At 40.8% G+C, this 24,098-nt stretch overlaps 1 protein-coding gene across 11 annotated transcripts in view; it reads left to right on the forward strand.

Annotated features, from left to right (window-relative positions):
• Positions 1 to 24,098, forward strand: part of EPS8 (epidermal growth factor receptor pathway substrate 8) — a 227,864-nt gene that overhangs the window by 122,132 nt on the left and 81,634 nt on the right. For 9 of the 11 annotated variants that reach the window (XM_030542160.1, XM_030542186.1, XM_030542177.1 and 6 more), the window contains 2 exons: positions 15,514 to 15,604; positions 16,903 to 16,976. In XM_030542160.1, coding sequence (XP_030398020.1) covers positions 15,514 to 15,604; positions 16,903 to 16,976 — 165 coding nt within the window. Of the gene's footprint in view, positions 1 to 8,916; positions 9,100 to 15,513; positions 15,605 to 16,902; positions 16,977 to 24,098 lie in introns of all 11 variants that reach the window. The other 2 variants (XM_030542206.1, XM_030542216.1) reach the window with 1 other exon arrangement.

A 24,098-nucleotide genomic window follows, 5' to 3' on the forward strand; every position in this document is an offset into this window, starting at 1 on the left:
GCTAACGTAAAGTCCAACATTTTATTCTCTGGACAGTAACCGGGTTCTTTCCACAGCCCGTGCTCTCTTTTTATAAAGCTTCCTGTTGAAACCAACAGTATTGTTCACCTTAGCCACCACCCTTTTTTTGATTGATGGACTTACTCAGAGCAACAAGGAAATTATAGCTTTGATTTTGTTCTTCAGCAGACTTTTCTATAGACAGTGCAATCTGCCACAACATGAATGGTGCTTGTGTTGGTAATGTGCTAATAATATGTATGTGTACTATTGACATTTATCAGATAGAATCAGAACTCATCAGTAGTCATAGGTCCTATACTGCTGACTACTAATGGAGATTTTCCTTTTAGCTGAAGTAATAGAAGCTTATACATCTGAGAAGCTCCATCCTTGGCAGTATAGTGACAACTCTGAAGAGCTCGGTGGCCATGATTTTGTTGCAATATAAATAAAACCCAACTATTTACTGATATTTGTATTGAAGCATCATCTAAGGGCCCCAGTCAGGATTGGGGTTGCACTATGCTGGATGCTACAAAAACTCATAAGAGGTCACAGCCCCTGCCCCAAGGAGTTTACAGTCTAGTTTAAGAAAAGATGCAACAAATGATTGCAATAAGCAATAGGAGACAGGGAAAACAAAAGGAATAAGATCATAGAGTCTCTCTGTACTAGGCTAGTTTGTGTTCACAAGTTATGTTGATGGTTCCAAATCATGTAAAAGTTGCATTTAACTGAGATTTTATGTTTAAAGGCAAAGCTAATTGTGATCCATTTCTCTGCACATGGAATTATAGAGTTCATATCTTTGAACAATGGATAATCTTTTCCCCTTTTCTCTTCTGTCCTTGGGACCTTTTAATTTATCTCTGCTGCATTGATCCAGGATACCTATTTCACACCTGTGTGATTCTTCGCTAAGGCTTTCCATAACTATGCAGAACTTCAGGGTAATTAACCCTCACTTGTGTTTTAGGCAAGGCAGTTTACTCTTTAATTAACAATGGCTTTACTATTGCTTTAACACTTACACATAGCATTCTACAGGGCCACCCAGAGGATTCAGGGGGCCTGGGGTCTTTGGCGGCGGGGGGCCCTTGCCGCCAAATTGCTGCCGAAGACCCAGCACTACTTCGGCGGGTCTCAGGGTGGAAGGACCCCCCCGCCATGGGTCTTTGGGGCACTTCGGCGGCGGGTACTGGAACGGAAGGACCCCACCGCTGCCGAATTGCCACCGAGGACCCAGAGTAGAAGAAACTCTGGGAGCCTGGGCCCTGCAAGAGTTTTCCGGGACCCCTGGAGCGAGTGAAGGACCCCCCTCTAGGGGCCTCAAAAAAACTCGTGTGGGGGCCCCATGGGGCCCGTGGCAGATTGCCTCACTTGCCCCCCCTCCCCAACCTCCGGGCAGCCCTGGCATTCTAATGTGCTCTCTTGTGTCACATGCCCTGTCCACAATAGTTCCTTAGCCCAGTTGTAACACTGTGCTCTGAATGTAGTTATAAATTGTGGCCCCAATCCTGTAGTGACTTCCATCCAAGTGGGTTACTGTGCCTGCATATAGAGTATCATCTTCAATAGGGCTCTGCACAGGTGCAGCAGTGAATAGATCTGAGTGTAAGACTGGGACCAATGTTAAGGGTCAGTGATATAAGTTTCCTTTTGAACAATATATTTCTCTCCCTTTCCCCCAATTAATAATCTGTCTTCCAACTAGACAGGAGGTTAGGAATTTTTCATCAAAAGTTTTTTTCAATAGGATATGTATTTACTGCAAAATAAAAAAATTTTGAAGGACAATTTTGATTTTGGTGAAAGTTTTAGGTTTTCTGTTGGGAACATTGAAACAAAATATTTCATTTCAAGTTGTGACACTCTGAATCAAAACCTTTCTCATAGTTTGTCAGCTGAGGCTGATATCTTTCGAAATGCATTTAAAAGAGTCCGGATAAAGTCTCTTCTATGAAGCGATTTATGTTTAAAGAAGAGTGGCAAAGCAAATCTGAGTTCTGACACTTGAGAAGCCGATATTCTGATGATCTTGATTATTTTTACAAATGTACTTTACACATTGGATTAATTCTTAGCTGGTTTGTCCTGTTCAAGCTAAAAGCAGATTTTTGTAGCCTGTATTTACAGATGAATTCTGGGTTTGGGGATTTAAAATACAGAGAGAACTCTTCCTTTTGCAAGTGATTGTATCTGCCTTTTTGAACGTTTGAAAGTCCAGAATGCCTCTTCTGAGAGAGGATTATTTAGACTACTTACTGTATGATTCTTACTCCTGGGAAGATTCTGCATGATTGCTGCCTGCAGAAAATGGGCCCCCTCACAGAATTCCTGTGCTTCCTTGCAGAAAATGGTAGGGTAGCAAAGGGAAACTGTGCGCGGAGTGGTGATGGTGGGTGAAAAAGGACCATGGGTGCAGTTAGGATTTCACCCCCCACAAACAGAGATGAGGCATGAGGGGGCACATGGGTTTATGTACCACTGTCCCCCCACCCCCCAATTTCTGCAAGCTCAAATCTGCCCAGCAGAAGGAGGCTGCCTGACCATTGCCTTCTGGGTCCTAGTGCCAGTTGTTCTCCCCTTCTGTGTGCTGGGAGCCTTCCTGTTTTCTGTGCAACAGTGAGTGCCCACAGTGGGGCTTGGTAAGAGGGTTGGGGGGGGAGGGACGGGGGGTGAGAGGATGGGGAAGGGAATGAGGGAAGGGGGATGGAGGAAAAAAGGGGATAGGGGAATCATAAGGGGAAGCAGGAGCCTAGCATATGATGTCCCCTCAGCTGCAATTTGGGGCTCCCCCATTAAGTAGGCCCATCAAACCATCACCCTGACAAGCTCTAGCCCCTATACCTGGACCCCTTTGATAAGCCCCCCCACAAGCCTCCCACCCCATTGATCCCCAACCAACTGCACCCTCTCCCATTAAGCCCCACTTCCCCAGCACCTGGACCCCAACACCCAGACACCCCCTGCTGAGCCCCAACCACCTTCACCTGCATCCCCTGCAGAGTCCCATTGTCCCAGCACCCAGAACACCCCAACGAGCCCCTGTACATCCAGATCTCCTCCTGAGGCGTCCGCACCCAGATTGCCCCACACAGAAACTTCTCTCACCATATCTGGATCCCCACAAACTAAGCCCCTCCACACTTGGATCCTGCTGGACTGAGCCTGCCCACCCAGACCTGGTGCACCTGGCACAGAGGGGCAGGGGCCCAGGGTATTTCTGGGGCAGGACCAGCCCTTGCACTGTGCCAGGGTCAGGTGCAGCCTCACTGCCAAGTTCCTGTACCAGGAAAGCTGGGAGCTTCAGGGTGATATCCCACCTCAATGCAGCCAGTGACCTGTGCTCCCCACTGCCATGCTAGAGCCACATTTATTTATTGACAAATAACATTTGCAGAATTTTAAAATATTGAGCACACAATTTTTAATTTTTTTGGCGAAGAATTTTTTATTTTTTGGAGCAGAATTCCCTCAGGAGTAGACTCTGCAGTGTTTTTTATAGAATTTCTACACTCAAAAACATAAAATAAACATTTGTGTGTGTAGACCGTGAAAGATACGCAAAAGTAGAGGAAACTGAAAATGCCTATGCAAAGTGTTTTCAAAAGCACAAAGGAAACAAATGGAAAAAAGAGAAAATAATTTTTCCTGTGAACTTTCATTGACAGTGGTCTTAGCTATAACCTGTAACACTAGCAGGTAGAGTTCCCAGACAGTCATGTCACCTGACAGATGTTGGAGTCCATTCAACAATAGAAAAGAGAGTAGTGAAAGTAGGAAGATATTGAAAAGAAACAAATGAAGGTGGAAAGATGTAGCAGCATAAAGGAGAATAGGTTAGAGACGTGAAAGGACAATTGTTTTTGTTGGGGTGGGATTTTTTGCGTGGGCGAGGGGGAGGGGCATTTAAAAAAGTGTGGGGAAAAAAATTAGTGAGAGGGAGTGACTGTGGGGCCTGGTCTACACTTGGGGGCGGGGTTCAATGTAAGATACACAACTTCAGCTATGGGAATAGTGTAGCTGAAGTCGATGTATCTTATTTTGACTTACCTCACATCCTCACGACATGGAATCGATGGCCACGGCTTCCCCATCGACTCCGCATCTGCCGCTGACCCTGGTGGAGTTCTGGAGTCAACGGGAGCATGTTCGGGGATCGATATATCACGTCTAAATGAGATGCGATATATCGATCCCCGTTAGATTGATCACTGCCCGCTGATCTGGTAGGTAGTCTGGACATGCCCTGGGATGTAGGGGGGGAAAGAACCATATATGGAAGGGAAAATTAAAGAGACTAGGAAAAATAAGAGGGGACGTACAATGTAGCAAGTTAGTTTAAACAAAAATTCCAGAAGTTTGGTACAAAAATGCTATGATAAAATCAGCAAAAACAATATTAGAGACACTAAATACAGTTTTATTGAATCCATGGTTAGTTATGCTGTAACAGATTAATCTTATTTTGCTTTATTCTCTAAGATTTTAAACCCATCTGAAAGGAAAAAATATGAATGGCTCTCTTTGACAATGATACAAGAGTTTTTGGTGTGCTACTCACATAAATGTTGCATTGTACTATTGTACTGGTTTTTATTTTTGGTATCATGATTGCACTCTGCCAACTATCAGGCTGTGGAAGAATCCTCGTCTTTTGGGGTATGTGCTGACATCGAGTTTGTGTTTTTTGTTATTGAGTATCTACTGTTCAAGAAATACATTATCACTGTCTCACCCGTTCTTAGCCTCCTCTCTCCCTGCTCCCACACACACTCTGTAACCTTCCCCTGTCGCTGTTTGGAAAACCTCAGCAATGTTGATAAGCTGTTGCTTTTTATCAATCCAATGTTGTTGGATGGGAGTATTTAATTCAGAATGTATGCCTTTTGTGTTTATTTTTGGACTTTGCAACAGTTGATGGCTGCACAGCTTTTTACTGTGACGGTAACATCATAGTGACATATCTGAGGAGTATAGAAATAACTATGTATTTATAACCAGCAAAGAGAAAATCAGCAAAAGAGCAAGGCTCCCTTGATTGTTTGGGAGTGCTGGAAATAATTGCGGATGAGAGAAGAGAAAAGAAAAGTAACGAGAATGAGGAATTGGCTTTTGATCGGTGATGACTTTAAGAAGCCATGTTGCTGCCCTACTTTTTGTGTTCAGTCATTGATCCTTGCTAGTAGCAGAAAAGTCCTTTGTAAAGGGTAAATACCAGCATTATGTATTTCAAGATACATTTTCACTGCCTGGATGAATTATCGCAGAAAAACGGAAGCACTTACCTTAACCCACAAACTAAGTATACTAAGGCTTTTTTAAAAAATTGAACTTTTCACAGTGTCCTTTTCTGGAGGTTGTCGAGCTTCAGTGAGAGTTGAGAGCACTCAGCAGCTTTCAACATTAGGCCCTTTGGGAAGAAGTCATGCTCTGAATAAGGGTGTTACTAACATAGTTCTAATGTAGTGTCAACATAGTATTTAGACTCCAGTTCTGTAAAATACATAAGCATGTTCTTAAGCTTATTTTTATTCATCAAAGCGCCTAAGTCAACAGGAATTAGCATATGTTAAATTTAATCATGTCCTTTGATTAATAGGGGTGTTTTGCTGATGTGGAGACTTAATAGAAAATCAAGAGTGGTTGGGGCAGGGGGGCAGGGAAGAGTAACACGGGCGAATTTGGTTAAGATGAAAAGCATACAGAACCCTGGATTGTTCTGACAATATTAATTTTCAATGGCTTTGCAGTGTGTGTGTTCATTTATGAAGCCATGTTTTAACTTAACAAATAAAACAAGTGTATAAATCATTTAATAATAGTAATATAGGATTTATCAGACATGGATAATTTATTTCATAATGAGGCACTAGGATTTTTCTCTTGGGCATGTCTAACTATCTTGCACTGTAAATTCTCTATATGTGACTTAGCGACCTGATGCAAACCTTTTCTACACTATGTGCCACTTAACATAAGAATAGCCGTACTGGGTCAGACCAAAGGTCCATCTAGCCCAGTATCTGTCTACCGACAGTGGCCAATGCCAGGTGCCCCAGAGGGAGTGAACCTAACAGGCAATGATCAAGTGATCACTCTCCTGCCATCCATCTCCATCCTCTGACAAACAGAGGCTAGGGACACCATTCTTTACCCATCTTGGCTAATAACCATTTATGGACTTCCACCACCATGAATTTATCTAGTTCTCTTTTAAACACTATTATAGTCCTAGCCTTCACAACCTCCTCAGGTAAGGAGTTCCACAAGTTGACTATGTGGTGCGTGAAGAAGAACTTCATTTTATTTGTTTTAAACCTGCTGCCTATTAATTTCATTTGGTGACCTCTAGTTCTTGTATTATGGGAATAAGTAAATAACTTTTTCCTTATCCACTTTCTCAATATCACTCATGATTTTATATACCTCTATCATGTCCCCCCCCTTAGTATCCTCTTTTCCAAACTGAAGAGGCCTAACCTTTTTAATCTTTCCTCATATGGGAACCTCTCCAAACCCCTAATCATTTTAGTTGCCCTTTTCTGAGCCTTTTCTAGTGCTAGAATATCCTTTTTGAGGTGAGGAGACCACATCTGTACACAGTATTCAAGATGTGGGCATACCATGGATTTATATAAGGGCAATAATATATTCTCAGTCTTATTCTCTATCCCTTTTTTAATTATTCCTAACATCCTGTTTGCTTTTTTGACAGCCTCTGCACACTGCATGGATATCTTCAGAGAATTATTCACGATGACTCCAAGATCTTTTTCCTTACTCGTTGTAGCTAAATTAGCCTCCATCATGTTTTATGTTTAGTTGGGGTTATTTTTTCCAATATGCATTACTTTGCATTTATCCACATTAAATTTCATTTGCCATTTTGTTGCCCAATCACTTAGTTTTGTGAGATCTTAGCTATCTTGAGTAGTTCAGTATCATCTGCAAATTTTGCCACGTCACTGTTTACCCCTTTCTCCAGATCATTTGTGAATAAATTGAATAGGATTGGTCCTAGGACTGACCCTTGGGGAACACCATTAGTTACCTCTCTCCATTCTGAGAATTTACCATTTATTCCTACCCTTGGTTCACTGTCTTTTAACCAGTTCTCAATCCATGAAAGGACCTTGCCTTTTATCCCACAACAGCTTAATTTATGTAAGAGCTTTTGGTGAGGGACCTTGTCAAAGGCTTTCTGGAAATCTAAGTACACTATGTCCACTGGATCCCCCTTGTCCACATGTTTGTTGACCCCTTCAAAGAAATCTAATAGATTAGTAAGATACGATTTCCCTTTACAGAAACCATGTTGACTATTGCTCAACAGTTTGTTTTTCTATGTGTCTGACAACTTTATTCTTTACTATTGTTTCGACTAATTTGCCCGGTACCAACGTTAAACTTATCGGTTTGTAATTGCCGGGATCACCTCTAGAGCCCTTTGTAAATATTGGCGTTACATTAGCTAACTTCTAGTCATTGGGTACCGAAGCCGATTTAAAGGACAGGTTACAAACCTTGGTTAATAGTTCCGCAACTTCACATTTGAGTTCTTTTAGAACTCTTGGGTGAATTCCATCTGGTCCTGGTGACTTGTTAATGTTGAGTTTATCAATTAATTCCAAAACCTCCTCTAGTGACGCTTCCATCTGTGACAGTTCCTCAGATTTGTCACCTACAAAAGCTAGCTCAGGTTTGGGAATCTCCCTAACATCCTCAGCTGTGAAGACTGAAGCAAAGAATCCATTTAGTTTCTCCACAATGACTTTATTGTCTTTAAGCGCTCCTTTTGTATTTTGATCGTCAACGGGCCCAACTTGTGTTTAGCAGGCTTCTTGCTTCTGATGTACTTAAAAAACATTTTGTTATTACCTTTGGAGTTTTTGGCTAGCTGTTCTTCAAACTCCTCTTTGGCTTTTCTTATTACACTCTTGCACTTAATTTGGCAGTGTTTATGCTCCTGAAGATCATTATGCCATATGATGTCACCAGAGGTAATTTTCTCCAAGATATTCAATGACATTTCATAGCTGTCCTATGACTTAGAGTCTCGATGATTGGCCATTCTCAAGATATTCATTCTCTAATTGTTAGAGACTTTTTTTTAATAATCGTACAGCTGGAGAATTTCTTTTTCCAGACTAGCAGATCAAAGGCAGACCATTTCTGAAATATTTGTTTTAGCTAGCATTATCTTGCAAGCATGACCTTTTTTCTTTCTTAACAATGATCTCTGTGGGGAGGCTTTAATCTGTTTAGAGTGCAGCAGCTGCCCATAACCCTAGTACCACTAAGAAATCTGAAGTTGAATTATTTAGTGTGTTACTCTTTCCTCCTCAATTGAAAACTCTACAGTCTCCATCTTGAATTTTTCTGTTGCTAATTAGACAACATTGATCCAAACACCTTGAGTAAAATATTCTTTAGTTGGCAGATGTCCTGTGCTCAACACATAGTTCCCTTTCAGCTTGGTGCAGATTTTGGGTGACTGCACTTAGGCCTAGTCTACACTGGGGGCGACTTGAGATATGAGGATAGCGTAGCTGAAGTTGATGTATCATAGATCAACTTATCTCGAGTCCTCACAGCGCGGGGTCGACTGCCGCCGCTCCCCTGTCAACTCCGCTTCCACCTCTCGCTGCAGTAGAGTACAGGAGTCGATGGCAGAGCAATTGGGGTTTGATTTATCACATCTACACTAGACACGATAAATCGATTCCCAATAGATCGATCACTACCCACTGATCCGGCAGGTATTGTAGACATACCCTTAATGTTTCCCATTATCTGTCTTCCTATAATATCTTTGCTTTTTCTTCTCCCTTTTAATTACTACTAGGGTGAAGTATTCTTGATATTAATACTATTACATTGCACTTATAAAGCCATTCTCATCGGCAGATCTCAAGACACTTCATAAAGAGGGATGAGTATTACTCTCAGGTTACTGATGGAGCATAATGAGGCTAAGTGATTCGTTCGTGGTCACATAGCGAGTAGAAGAGAACTCTGTCTCTTGAATCTGACGCCCACTGTAACTACATTTTGAAAAAGATCAATGCCCTTTATGACCTTGATTTTATGGTAAGTTCATGGACTTAGTTACTACATAAAACTCTTTGATGTCATATGATGGTCATACAATATCTAGCCTGTATATATAGCAAATCAAATGGCATCATAATTTCATTATGGTTGGCAAAACATCTATCCATGTATCTATCTGTCTTTCATTGTTTACATTGCACACATTGTAGTGCTTTCACTATACCGGTGTGGTGAAAGCGGTACAACATCCTCCCCCAGCCTGTTCAAATGCAATTAGATGGTGTGGGCTTATTCCTGTAAAGTTGGCAGAATAAACTATGCCAGTGTAAGGCACTTCTGTACTGGTAGAGTTTTTTCCATGCTACAGTTGTACTCTGTTTTTCAGTTAAAAATCACACCTCTATCTACAATAATTAAATGGGAGACAAACTGTGTGTAACAGTTTTTATACTGCTGCCCATTGCTGTACTATCTGGGTGCCTTCCATGTGAAACTGATAACAAAAGCCAAGTCCCCAATGGACTTCATGCAGACTCTGCCACTTTTCCCTTGTCAGAGTAGAAAACTCTGTTCGAGGTAACATTTTGTTTATTTATATTAAAATTGTATTAATTTTCTGTTTTTAAAACTATAGTGTCACTTGACTTCTAGTTAGTATTTTATTCCTTGCAATGCACCTTTCTCAAAGGGGTAGGAAAATGAAATAATTCCTTCAAACAGAAATAAAAATACAAAAAAAGAAGATGCTTTCATAAGTAAATTGCTATTATTTAAAATCTCTTTAGAAGCAGGGATCACAGTTGTTTTTTAAGGATGTTTATCTTTAAATTATCTAAAGTCAGTAACACCAACTTATTTGAGTGAGACCTGTTGAGCTGAGGTGAGAGGAAAAATTAAACAGGAAGTAGAGCTATTATTAGATTCTGGGATCTCAGTGGCTTAATGTTTACTACTTGACTTACTATAGAACTAGTTTTCAGAGACTGAACGAGCATTTAGAATTTAAAAAAAAAATAGCTGAGACAACTTCATGAGTGAATATTAACAAGCTAATGCACTACTTGTTATAGTAAAGTGTTTAGTGCTTATATGCTGCATTTTTAAAAAAATTTCCTCTCTGCATTTTGCAGGTACTCTGAAATAAGTGTTGTTTTTAAAAACTATTTTTAAAACCACTAGATTTTTCTTTTAAAAAATGTTTATCAAATTTACTATGTTATTTTAGAACATTGAGCTTAAAAAGTAAATTAAAAAAATATAGTTTTGGTAATCAATAGCAACTTTTTGGTACTACACCTCTACCTCAATATAACTCTGTCCTCGGGATCCAAAAAAATCTTACTGTTATAGGTGAAACTGTGGTATATCAAACTTGCTTTGCTCCACCAAAGTACTCAACCCAGTGCCACCGCCGCCTCCCCCCCGCCAGTGCAGCTTTACCACATTATATCCAAATTCATGTTATATTGGGTAGCATTATATTAAGGTTGAGGTGTTTTTTATGTGTCAGATAAAACATACTCCTAAGTGGTTTAGCTTTGTTTTGGTTTAGCTCCTGAACTATCTTGGTTGAAGGAGTGAAATGGGTCTTTAGTACATATTTATAATGATGGTTTCCAAAGTATTCTCCATTTAATTTCAAAAGCATATGAAGTTTTAATATCAGAAAGTTGCAAAGGGAAGATAAAATAATGTGTAACTAGTAATCACCTCTCATTCAAAACTACTGAATAACTTGTGGTATTTGTAATCTTGCAAATTGTTTAAAATCCAGTAATTGAGGAACATTTAAAAAAAAAGTCATTTTCTTCAATATTTTTCCTAGTGGTACATCTAACTGAAAATTCTGGGTTAGTAATGGCTTTCAGAGGATCAGTTCTGACTAGATTTTTCACCACCATTCAGTTTTAAATTTGTTTAAATATAAAGTTTTTAAAAGTTTAAACAGTAGGCAAGTTAGACAAATGTTTAGCCAAAATGTTTATTTTCATCTGTACTAACTTAATCTGCTCTGTTTTTGTTGTAAATGTGTTAAAGCAATTACTCCTGTTCAAGCTTTGACTTCATTTGTCATCTGTGATGCTAAATTTATAGTGTCCTTATAGTAGTCCTTATATATGATTTTGCTTTTACTGAAAATATTCATTCTTCCCCCTCATTTTAGTAAGTAGAGGTTACACTGCTCTACAGCGAAAATGCTTCTGAAATAAATGTAGTCCAACTTTACTAATTCTGGGTCACTGAGAGCGAAAATGATGCTTAAAATTGTTGATTGGCTCTAGTTTTCGAGATATGCTATTGGGTCAGTATATATACAACCCTTGACTTGGGAATGGCGGAGGTTAAGTGAGTTATAAAGAGAAGGGATCTCAATTTAAACCAGAAATGACTAAAATACATCTTTGACTGGATCTATGAATAATTCTATGACTGGGTTTGGATAGTACTTGCTTTTTAGGCAAAACAATGAATGCTGCAATCTGAAGCTGGTATTGCGTCATACATGATATGAATTGCATCATGTTATTCCTAGAAGTCATGGATGATGCAATCATAACGAAGCTTACATCACTCTGCTGAACAAATTGCCCTAGATCAGCTCTAGAAATCATACAGTGTGGTGCTCTCTTATTTGTCAGTGTTAGATTTTGCAAAGGGACACATTTCTGTTTAGCCAAAGTGAGCAGAGATGCCTCGTACTTGTGTGAACAGTGCAGATAACTTCTGCTATGTTTGTGGCGAAGTGACTTTTGCATCACAAAAGCATAGTATAACCACTCTGGTTAAGAAAGCCTATCCCCTTTCTTTTGGCTGCAAAATTGGAGATCAGGACAAGAGGTGGGCCCCACACATATGCTGCAACACTTGTGCAAGAAATCTTGGCCAGTGGTTGAACAGGAAAAGGAAATCTATGCCTTTTGCAGTGCCAATGATTTGGAGAGAGCCAACAGATCATACCAGCAATTGTTACTTCTGCACGATGCCTCCAGTTGGGAAAGGTGTGTCAAAGAAGACAAAGTGGACTGTGCATTATCCTAACATTCCATCAGCTATACGCCCAGTACCCCACGGAGAAGGACTGCTGGTTCCTGATGCACCAGAATCATTCTCACTTGAGTCAGACGAGGAAGAGGAAGAGGATGAAACTTCTGGTCCTGAGCCATCAATGTCACAGGACTCACATTTTCTCCCATCCTCCTCCTCTGAACCACACCTCCTAACACAAGGTGAACTGAATGACCTTGTCAGGGATTTGGAACTACCCAAGAGTAAGGCAGAGCTGTTGGGCTCCAGACTACAGCAGTGGAATCTCCTGGCAGGCTATCAGGGCAAATGGAGCCCATCAATGCTTGCAGACTAGTGCTGGACAGTGACAAGAGATGCTCCATTTAATGAATACAAGAGACAAGCCAAGAAGCGCCGAGTAGACACTGAATAGGACTGAACTATGTACATAATAGTTTTTTGCCTTTTTGTTTCATAATAAATTTTATTTCTATAACCCTTTTGCTGATTTTTAAAGTGTGACATAAACAGGACAGGTGAAATATTATCATGTAAAGCAACCATAAACACATGAAAAGACCTAGGTTTACAATTTTTGATTAAAACTCTACTATCTACACAATATACATAGACATAAAATGTAAAAACTTAAATATCTTAGAAACAGTGGCCAATCAGTTGTTTTAATTGTCATATTTGAATTCAGCACATCAAAATACATAATAAATATCACATTTTATCTCTGAAGCAGACGACTTCTCAAGAATTGTAGACCAGTGTTATCAGTATAAAGCAATGTTCATCAGAAATCTCTGAAGAATCTGAAGATTAATATAGTTGCTGAATTAGTAAAACTAAGCCATTTCTCATTAAATGCAATCCTCAATATCCCAGAGGACTGCAATGTTATACAGATTACTTTTTAAGTGAACCTAAAGATCCCCAAAATGAGGAATTGGTCTTGCTTTAGATTGAGTTTGGAGGGGAGCCTTTAAAAGTTTATTGCAAATAGAACACTTAAACACAGAGGAAAGGGCCAGACCAATGGCTAAGAAATGGGAAGCAGTGTGAAAGAATAAATGGCTAATTCCCAGTGTGGAAAGGGGTTAACAGTAGCATGACCTAGGGATCTGTACTAAATGTAGTAGTGTTCAGTCTGTTTGTTGATCTGAGGAAAAAAAGAGTAAATCGCATAGTACTAAATTTTGCTGAGAGCCCACAGTGTCTTAACTGAGTCAAGTATAGAGATGATTTTGAGATCCTTTAAGGTTTTAATTACCAATTAATTATATGACACTCCAATATAGCAAGTAAAATTAATTATAGACAGGTGCACGGTAATGCACTCTAGAAAGAACTGTTTAAAACGGTGAAACACATTGTTGGGGTCTGAATTGTACGTTTACAGGAAAAAGGTCTAGATGTGAACATCTCAGTGAGGAACACTGCTCAAGGTTTTAAAAGAGGAAAAACAGTGTTTACTTTAAACTATATGACAAAATACAGAGAAAATGAGAGAGAGACTGTTTTTCTTTTATCTGATTATATGTAATGGTCTGTTCTAATGTTCAATACTGTGTTTAGCTTTGATAGCCTCATTTCAAACAGGATCTAGCAGAGACAGCAAATTATCTGAGAATGATGATGAAAGTTGCTACAGTTACATTGGGATTTCATATAGGGAGAGATTAAAAAGAGTAAGGACCAGTTGATGCAATCCATTGAATGAAATGAGTTTTCACAGGTGTAGCTGAGATCAGAATTTGATCCAATTTGGTCTAAATAAAATTTGTTTTGCATAGAAAGAAGAGTAATAGGAAGATGCTATGCAGATACAAACGAATGAGTCGTGTAGGTCAGTCAGTTGCTTCCTTTACCTCATAAAACAAGGAGAGAACAATTAAAAATGAAAGGCAGCAAATCTAAAATGGATAGAAGCGAGTTCTTTTTATGTAATATATAACTAATCTACGGAACTCAATGCTTCAGAATATTAAGGAAAATTTCATATGAAGTGTCAATAAAGGATTAGACATTTGTCTGAATAAAATATCAGGAGCAGTTACACTAACTATATAAAAAAATAAGGATTAGCAATCCTTAGTGCTTCAAGGTATAATCTGATTGCAAGGCGTACTTGGAAGTAATTTTCCATATGGTACAGTAAAGCAAATTATGCTTACTGTGGGAATGGGTTTTTGCCTTCTTCTAAAACATTAACTTTCAAATACAAGATACTGATATAGATGGAGCCATATGTTCAGTATTGGTATGGCAATTCCCATATTCCTAAGTAGCTGTCTGTTCCCTTTTAGTAGCATTTGCATAATCAGTACTTGTTTTGGCTATTTCCCGAAGATCAAGAGGTCTGTTTTTCCCACCTATCCATTGATACATTGAAAGTTTTCGAATTAATATAAATCCTCCATGTGTAAATGGTAGAATATTCTTCTTAATACTTTGTATGATGATTTCTCTGTCTTTATAGGATCATGAAATCCAGTGTTATTTTAGTCTGTTTTTACTTGAAAGGATACATTTAAGTTCTTGTTTACACTGCCACTTAACGGTGCTGAAATGTTCTCACTCAAGGATGTGAAAGAACACCCCCCCCCCCCCCCCGAGTGCTGCAAGTTTCAATGCTGTAAGGCGCCAGTGTAGACAGTGCACCAGAGTTGGGAGCTACGCCCCTCATGGGGGTGGGTTTTTTACAGCCCTGGGAGAGCTCTCGTCCAACACCGGTGCCGCGACTACACAGCCAAGTTAAAGCGCTGCCAAGCTAGTGAAGGCATACCCAAATTAAAGGGGTCTACAGCCTTCCAGCCAGTGTAGGCATACTGCTTAGAATTATCTCAGACACAAACCACTGTGTTTTACCTAACTCCCTTTAAATTTAAACTTTCAGAATGTTCCCTCCAAAGGATTTTAAAACCCACAGTTTTTAAACGTCTCCTTAGATGATGATATTCTTTAATTCTAAGTAGAAGCAATGTAGCTATTTAGCTGATACATTTTATAAGTAGAACAACATAGCTATTAACTTAAAAAAATCAATTCAGTTTTTTTTTGGTTTGAAATGAGGTATATTGACTAAGCCTGTTAGCCTTTTAGAATGAGTAGTAGAATCTTTAAGTTTAAATATCACTGTTTTTGTCAACTACTTTCCTTTATTTGAGAAGTCTTTACAAAAGAATATTAAATCAAAATAAAGGCTGCTAATTTACCTACACTGTTCTATGCGTGGACAGTGCCTAGCACAAAGGGGTCCTGGTCCGTGACTGGCAGCCCAAGGTGCTCTGCCACTGCAAATAATAATCTAACTTATTGGTTCCTTTTCCTCCCTAATTTGAAATATACCATATTTTTCCACGTGTTTTTTACATCTATAACAAACCTATGTATTGTACAATACATTAGTTTCATATGTTGTTTTTTCTTCTCTAGATTGTTCCCCTGAGCGAGTGAAGACCAGAATGAACGGACATATTTCAAATACCTCTCCTAGTGTATATGGAAATTACTCTTCTCAAATAAAGTAAGTCTCTTCCCTTACTCTGTTACCTGCCACCTGCACACCCCGAAAAAAAGTTTTATATTTTTTTCTTTGTATTTAAGTTTCAGATGTTAAGAGTAGTAGTAATCAAAATCTTGAAAAGTTTTTTTTTAATTTGTCTCCTGAAAAGAATGCCGAGTTTCTGAAAGGGAAGTTTCAGTTTCTGTACTACGTAATCGAAGTGACAAATGACATCTATCTATATCATTTTTCGATTAGTATTGGTGATTATAATTTTAAATCTGTGTTCTTGAATAATCTTTTCAGGCTATCTGCAATATGGAGATACGTCATAGTGGCAATAAGATATTTATTTTCTTAAAGCTATCATACTACTTTGTCTGGAAAGTGAAATGGTTAGGTCGATGCTGAACCCAAGCGTTAGTTAATCTCATTTTTCAAAGCCTAAACTGATCTTTACATGGGTCAGAAAATAATTTTTCCCTATGGCAGTACTGTACCATTAATGTTCTGTGTTATTGGTTGATGGTTATTGGCTGCCAGCTGCCTTTTTCTGAGACATAGAATATTGCAGAGTATAAGACGTGATATACCACTAGCATAGTCTTATCTAAGATAGGACAAGACAGCCTATGTTTCTATGGAGATGGAATTTACATTATCAATACTTCCAATGTTGTTCCTTCTTTAAATTGAGGCCACATATAATTCGTTCTTGTTTTTATATAGTGAGGACATTGCTTGCCCTTTCCTTTTAGCCTTGGGCAGTCAGATATTCTCCTCCCTCCTCCCCCCCATCTCTTTTATAAGACAGAAGCAGTAGTAAGTTAAGCATAGAAGAAAAGGTAAAATCCCACCAAAATAAAAAAAAAATCTGGTATTTATCATGGTTTTTCTGAAAGATGTGCTCTAGTGCAAACAGAAATTGTTTGGGGGAAGTTCTATGACCTGTGTAACGCAGGAAGACAGACTATCTGATCAAAGTGGTCCTTTTTGGCCTTCAAATCTATGAAATTATGAATCTATTTTATTATTTGTGTTGTGGTAGTACCTAGGAGCTCCAGTCACGGACCAGGACCCCGTTGTGCTAGGCACTGTACCAGCACAGAACAAAAAGATGATCCTTGCCCCCAAGAGCTTACAGTCTAAGTAGCTCATGTGTAGTTGTGTATGTACATGAGGTGGGGTGTTCATTCTTATTGCCCCTGCAGGAAGTACTGTTGTATACATATGTGGTATATGTATTTGAAAATGTTTACAAAGCTCAGATTCTTTCAGCAAAAGATACCAATAGACTAACCACACACCTTTTCTTCTAGTGGATATGGTTCGCCAACGTTTGCTCAAGCAGAGAGGGAACAAAGTTCGAAAGCAAGTGCAAAGGCTATTTATGGTAAGCCTTGCTTAATGGATACTGAATCTGTCATTTAAACAGTAACTTTTTAAGTGTTGCAAAAATATATACAAATTTCAAATAAATATCTGAGTTAAAACTAACTGTGCTAAAGAATAAGTTTTGTTCTTAATATAAAGTAGGCTTCTAACTGCTTACCTTTAACAAGTCACCATTCTTACAGTATTTATTGCAATAATGAGTTGAAGAATAGTCTTGTGACCCAGACACATGAGAGGGAATCAGGAGATCTGGAGCCTATTCCCAGCTGTGCTATAAACGTTGTGTGCAAAAAGGAAAGAATATGGATCTGCTTTTCAGAGGTGGTGGTAGGAATAATTGGTTATTGCTTGGAAAGGTCTTTCTATTCTTTGGATGGAAGATGCTGAAGAAAAGTGTTATTACTATTTATTGGAACTAACTACCATGGGGTATATAAAGAAACTGTTAAGGTTCACAGGCTCAACATCTGCCTCCTTTGGATTATGATTTAGTGGTTAGGGTTGGGGACTGGGTGTCTGGACCCTGGGATTCTATTCCCTAAGTTTTGTAACTTTGAACAAGTCAGCTAGTCTTTCTGTGTCTTGTTTTTTCCCCCATCTGTACGTTAAGTAGAAAACTCTCTGCCAAGAACTGCCTGATCCCTAAAGTAGTATATATTTCAGGGCACTGGCATTGCCTACCCTGAATAAATGTTTTCTTTCAAGAAAAAAGATGAATTTTTACAGCTGCTAATAATGATCTAGGATTGCTTATACCTTTTAGATTGTTCTGTAAGGCACTGGTGCTGAATGTTTGACAGCTGTGTTCTGCTTAAAGAAGTTTATTCTTTGTTAATAAATGGATCAATGGTAAATCAATATGGAGACTTGAGGAAGCATAACCAAGAGTGGAATGAAAAAATGAACAGCTTTTAACTGAGTGCTTTCTTATTAACTTGGAAAGATCTCTTTCAGGCTTTATCACATGACCACTGTTATCCATCTCCATTGTCAAACCCACAGTGTGTGAGAATAGGAAATATTTGTAGGCAATGCTGTGTAGACACGTCCTTCCATAGCAAGCTGGTCATTTCCATCTTTGACCCCATGGGGTAACAGAAAAGTCAAAGACCAGCCAGGATTGGTTTCTTTATACAAAAAGCTAGGAATATTTTCTACCTTTCTAAAGAGCTATGACAACTCCGTGCTATACCTGGGTACCTGTCATGCCGTGTTATGCCATGCTGCTTACATATTTCCAAGGTGACTATCACTTTCGTATCTAAGTGCCCCCTTAACTTGGTGGTGGTATACACAATTTGTCTATAGTTCTCCTTATGTGCTAAGGGTGGTTTGCAGGTGGTTGTCTACAACTGACCTCACTGTTTGGATTTCAGGCTGTGAAGTCTTGCCCTAGCCCTTTGAATTTCCTATTACTCTTTCAGGAAGGTAAAATCAAAACATACTAGCTACATAACTAATTTTCAGCAATTCTGAAAAATATTTAGGGATATAGTTTTTCTGAGAGACACTATTCAATTGCTTGGTACTATATACTGAGAAAGAAAAATCTCTATTGCATGCTGTTTAACTTAACCCTGAAAAGAGGCCCTATGGTATTGATAATATAGGATTTTCTTCCAGCTCTCTATTTCTACACATGAATCATAGAAACATTTTTCCTATAAAATGTTAGTGTTGGCTACCAGGTAAATGGAGAAGGAGCCATTTATAGTTATTCCTGTCTCATGTCTATAGGTTAAACACAATTCCATTGCCCAGAATCAGTTCAGATGCTGTTTCATGTACTAGTGTAAGCATAAGATTTTAAATACCCGACGAAGTGGATATTCACCCATGAAAGCTCCATGCTCCAATACGTCTGTTAGTCTATAAGGTGCCATAGGACTCTTTGCTGCTTTTACAGATCCAGACTAACATGGCTACCCCTCTAATACTTGACAAAATACTTAGGCTCTTTTCTTACCCCAGGATTAGATCATGGCAGGGCCATCACATCTCCCTCTATCCTCCATAGGCAGATGGATAGTTTGATTGTTTCATGTTCCTCTCTCATATGTCACCTTAACAAGGGACTTTTTGCCTGTTATGTTCTAAATGTAGAATTAAATGTACTATTTAAATGTTGAGCAGAGGTACAATGATCTCAACGTTGTGTAAAAATTAAAACAAGTGTCTCTTAACTTGTTTTGATGTCCAGAAGGAGGTTTGAGGCAGACCAGTTGAAAGTTTCTGGGTAAAGATAAAAGGGGGAAAAATAGAGGTGACCTCATGGTAGGAGTCTACTACAGATGACCAGATTAGGAAGAGAGGAGGAGGATATGGCATTTCTAGAACAAACAACAAAAATATCCAAAACACAAGCTCTGGTAGTCCATGGGGGACTTTAACTACCCTGATATCTGTTGAGAAAATAATGCAGCAGAATAAAAATTTTCCAGCAAGTTCTTGGAATATATTATGGACAACTTTTTGTTTTAGAAAGAACCAGCGGACAGCCATTTCAGACTTGGCTCTGACCAATAGAGAGGAATTGCTAGTGAGTCTGTAGGTGGAAGGCAATTTGAGTGAAAATCATCATGAAATGATGATAAATTCCATAATTCTAAGGAAAGAAAGGAGTCAGAACAACAGAATAAGGACAATGGACTTCCAGAACAAACTTCAGCAAACTCAGAGAACTTACAGGTAAGCTCCAAGGGAAGAAAATCTAAGGGATAAAGAAGTTCAGGAGAGCTTCAATAAAACAGTATTAAAGGTAGAACAGCAAACTGTTACGTTGTGAAGGAAAGAGAGGAGGAGGACAATATGGCTCCAGCAGAGCTCTTTAATGACCTGAAAATCCAAAAGGAATCCTACAAAGAATAGAAACATGGACAAATCATGAAGGAAGAGAACAAAAAATAGTAAAAGCATGCAGGGACAAAATCAGAAAGGCTAAGGCACAAATGAGTTACACCTAGCAACTGACATAAAAGGAAATAAGAGGAGGTTATTTAAGTACATTAGGCATGTAGGAGAAAGGACGTGCAGGTCCTCTATTCAGTATGGAAGGAGAGATAACTGGTGGCATCAAAAAGGCTGAGGTATTTAATACATGTTTTTCGTCAGCCTTCACTAAAAAGGTTAATGGTGACCAGATACTCAACACAATGTTAACAAGGGGAAAGGAATGCAAGCCAAAATAGTGAAAGAACAGGCTAAAGAATATTTACCTAAGTTGACAGGAACGAGACTTTGGTCAATATGATATCGGAGTATGTGTCTGTGTTTGAGGACTGTGACACAGCATGGCCAGAGGGCAGCAGGAGAGGATTAGAAGAGAGTCTTATTCCCTGTAAGGGGGAGAAAGTTTGCTATAGATTAACTAGAGCACCTGACGCCAATAAGAGCATCTGAAGCCAATTAGAGCACCTGCAGTCAGTCACATGGTAAAAACCCATGCTTCAATCAGACAGTGTGGGATTAGGAGCAGAAAGAGTTGGTGTTGAAGCAGAGGACAGTTTGGAAAAGTGCTGCGGTGGGCTAAGAAGTCCTAGACCCTAGGTAAGGGGCACCTGGCTTGTGCAGAGGAAGGGCAGGAAGCCCTCCACAAGCTGAAGGGCAGAAGAGGGAAGGTAGCCCAGGGGAAGGAACCGTCAATTCAAGTGGTTCACCACTATCCTCAGGGCCCGTGGGCTGGGACCTGGAGTAGAGGGCGGGCCCAGGTCCTGCCCTCTCCACTCCTCTCCTCTAGGACAGTAGTGGGGCAATTAATATTCCAATTTAGGGGCAAGAAATGGTGCCCTGAACCACCCCCGAAGAAGAAAGCACGAGACCCATCATAATAGTACTGGGAATTTGCCACACGTGGTGTCCAGAAGTGAGATTTGCGCGCTGGGGACTTAAACCAGGGTTAGCCAAAACTCTCCCATCCTTAAGAGGGACAGCGTGGTCAAGGCCCTAATACAAGCCGCCATGGCCCAGCAGGAGGCTACCCGGGTGCAAGCAACTGCCCAAAAGGAGGCGACTCGGATGCAGTAGGAGACTAATAATCTGTTGATGAGTCAGGCTGCCCAGGATCGGGCCCTGCTGAAAGACCTGGTGAACCAGATGAAGGCCCTTATGGAACTGAAACGCAACTGTGAAGGGACCCGGACCATACGGGCCAACCATTGCCTACAGAAAACACGGGAGGATGATGTGGAGGCATACCTCCTGGCTTTTGAAAGAGCAGCCCTGCTGGAGGCCTGGCCCTGAGATCAGTGGTCTGGTATCCTCACCCCATTCCTGTGTGGGGAGGCCCAGAAGGTCTACTACGATATGGCCGCAGAGACTGCAGCAGATTGCCCCCAGCTGAAGGCAGATCCGGAGTAACGACGGCATTGCGAGCCCAGAGGTTCCATGAGTGGCAGTATACAGAGGATAAGACACCCTGATCACAATTGTTTGACTTGATCCACCTGACCCGGAAATGGCTGCGCCCTGAGACCCTCAGCTCTGAGAAGATGGTGAAAGTCCTGGTAGTGGACTGGTATATGAGGGGGCTACCACCAGGCTTCCATGCTTTGGCTGGCCAGAATGACCCCTCCACCTACGATGAGTTAGTCTCCCTCGTGGAAAGATAGCTGGCAGCCTGTGAACTGTTCCAGACTCCAGGCGGGGAGACACGGCAATCCAGGAAGCCAACCCCAAACCCAAGGTCCCGGACTGTCGAGAACTACAAGAGAACTGTAACAGGGAGGAAAGACACCAAGGAATGGCCCGAGGCCAAGAAGGGACTTGGGGGTTTAGGAAGAGAGGTGGGGGACTGGCCAAATAGCCCCAGGCAGAGGGTGACAACCGAAATAAGGGGGCGGTGTTATCAGTGTGGGGAATTGGGGCATATAGCAGCCCAATGCCCCAACAGGGAAGAACCTATGCAGTGTAATTGGGGGAATTACGGGGAGCAATGTAGCCTAATTGGCCTGGTAGGGGTCACAATGACCCCTCATCGGTATACAAGATCAGTAAAAATGGATGGTATTAAGATCATAGCATTAATAGATTCTGGGAGTGCTGTCACGCTGGTCTCTGGAAAGTTGGTGGGGCGAGACCAATTAACCCGGGCCAAAAACACAGGGGTAACATGCGTTCATGTCACCGTGAATTTCTACCCCACAATCCTGGTATGGATTGAGATCCAGGGGAATACTAGCAGGGTGACTGCAAGGGTGGTCCCCAAGCTCCCCTACCCTGTCTTAATCGGTAGGGACTTCCCCGGGTTTGAGAGCTTACTTACCCCAATAAAGCCAGGGGAGGGTAGCAACCCCTGGGCTGAGACGGAGGCACCTACAGATAGCCTCATCCTAATGTTTGCCTAATTTGCTCCAGAGTTATTCTCATCCCCTGGGAAACCACGAAAGTCTAGGCAGGAAAGAAAGGCAGATAAATATTAGGGACCAGGATTCTAGCAGAGAATCAAAAAACTTCCCTTGTGGGTAGGCGAACCCGTTCAGGAGACCAGGAGATAATTCAGGCCAGGGAGGACTTGGAGGCTGTTCCTAGCCCAAGTAGGAGCAACCCAGGGGGAAGAGTAGAAATAAGCCCCCTAGAATTAGGTCAGATCGGTACTACATGTGAGAATTTCAATCAGGACTAGGCCAATGATCCGCTATATGCGAATGTGAGGGAGGAGATAGTGGAAGTAAATGACGTACCTGTGGAAGGAAAGATCAAAGGCCCAAGGCCATATTATGTGCTCAAACGTGATCTCTTGTACAGGATAGAGCAAATACGAGGGGAAGAAGTAGAGCAACTCTTAGTCCCACAGAAACACACAAGGGAAGTATTAGTTAGCTCACAGTCATCTATTTGGGGGACATCTAGGAGTAGACAAGACACTGGATAGAGTCCTAAGGTTTTATTGGCCAGGGATATGCGCAGAAGTCCAGTGCTATTGTGCCTCCTGCCCTGAATGCCAGTTGCATAGCCCCCAACCTTACTTGTGGGCTCCATTAATACCTTTGCTTATTATTGAAGTCCGTTTCGAGAGGATAGCCATGGACATAGTGGGCCCACTGGAAAGATTGGCACGGGGCCACGGAAATGTACTAGTCATCATTGACTGTGCTACGTGATATCCAGAAGCCATTCCTTTAAGAAACCCCACATCCAAGGCAATAGCAAAAGAACTACTACAGGTTTTTGCCAGTGGGCATCCCTAAGGAGATCTTGACAAACCAAGAAAACCCTTTCATGTCAAAATTAATGAAGGACTTATGTGCCGCACTCCACATCCAGGCCATATGGACCTCAATCTACCATCCACAAACAGATAGATTGGTCGAGTGGTTTAATCATACCCTTAAAAGTATGATCCGGAAGGTGGTAGCACAAGATGGGAAAAGACTGGGATACCCTTCTACTGTCTCTAATGTTTGCTATACGGGAAGTCCCCCAGGTGTCCACTGGTTTCTCTCCCTTTGAACTACTATATGGAAGCCACCCATGCGGGATATTAGATATCACCAAGGAAGATTGGGAAGAACAACCCAACCCAGGAAAGAATGTCATTGAGCACGTGACACAGATGAGAGAGCGAATAACTCGAATAACCCCTATAGTACGAGAACATTTGGAAAAAGCACAAGAGGCCCAGCGGACATATTACAACCGTCGGGTGAAAGTACGGAGATTTCAGCCGAGGGACCGGGTGATGGTGCTAGTGCCAACAGCAGAAAGCAAACTACTAGCCAGCTGGCATGGACCATATGAGATAGTGGAAGCCATTGGGGAGGTGGACTATAAGGTCAGACAACCAGACCGCCGAAAGCCAGAGCAAATCTACCACGTCAACTTACTGAAGCCCTGGTGTGACCGAGAGACGTGTCTGGTCATTCGAGGAGCTCCACCCCAGACAGACGACCCACAGGGGCAGGTAAAGATATCTCCTGAATTAACCCCCGAACAACGAACAGAGGTCATTGAGATGATCCACCAGAACCAGGACATGTTCTGTACACAACTGGGTCGTATGACACTGGTCCAACATCATATTGTCACCAGCCCCGGAGTAAGGGTGGTGATAAAACCGTACTGAATACCGGAAGCTAAAAGGGAAGAAATTAGGATGGAAGTAAAGAAGATGCTGGAACTTGGG

The sequence above is a fragment of the Gopherus evgoodei genome, chromosome 1 (genome assembly GCF_007399415.2).
Source record: "Gopherus evgoodei ecotype Sinaloan lineage chromosome 1, rGopEvg1_v1.p, whole genome shotgun sequence".
NCBI classification, from domain to species: domain Eukaryota; kingdom Metazoa; phylum Chordata; order Testudines; family Testudinidae; genus Gopherus; species Gopherus evgoodei.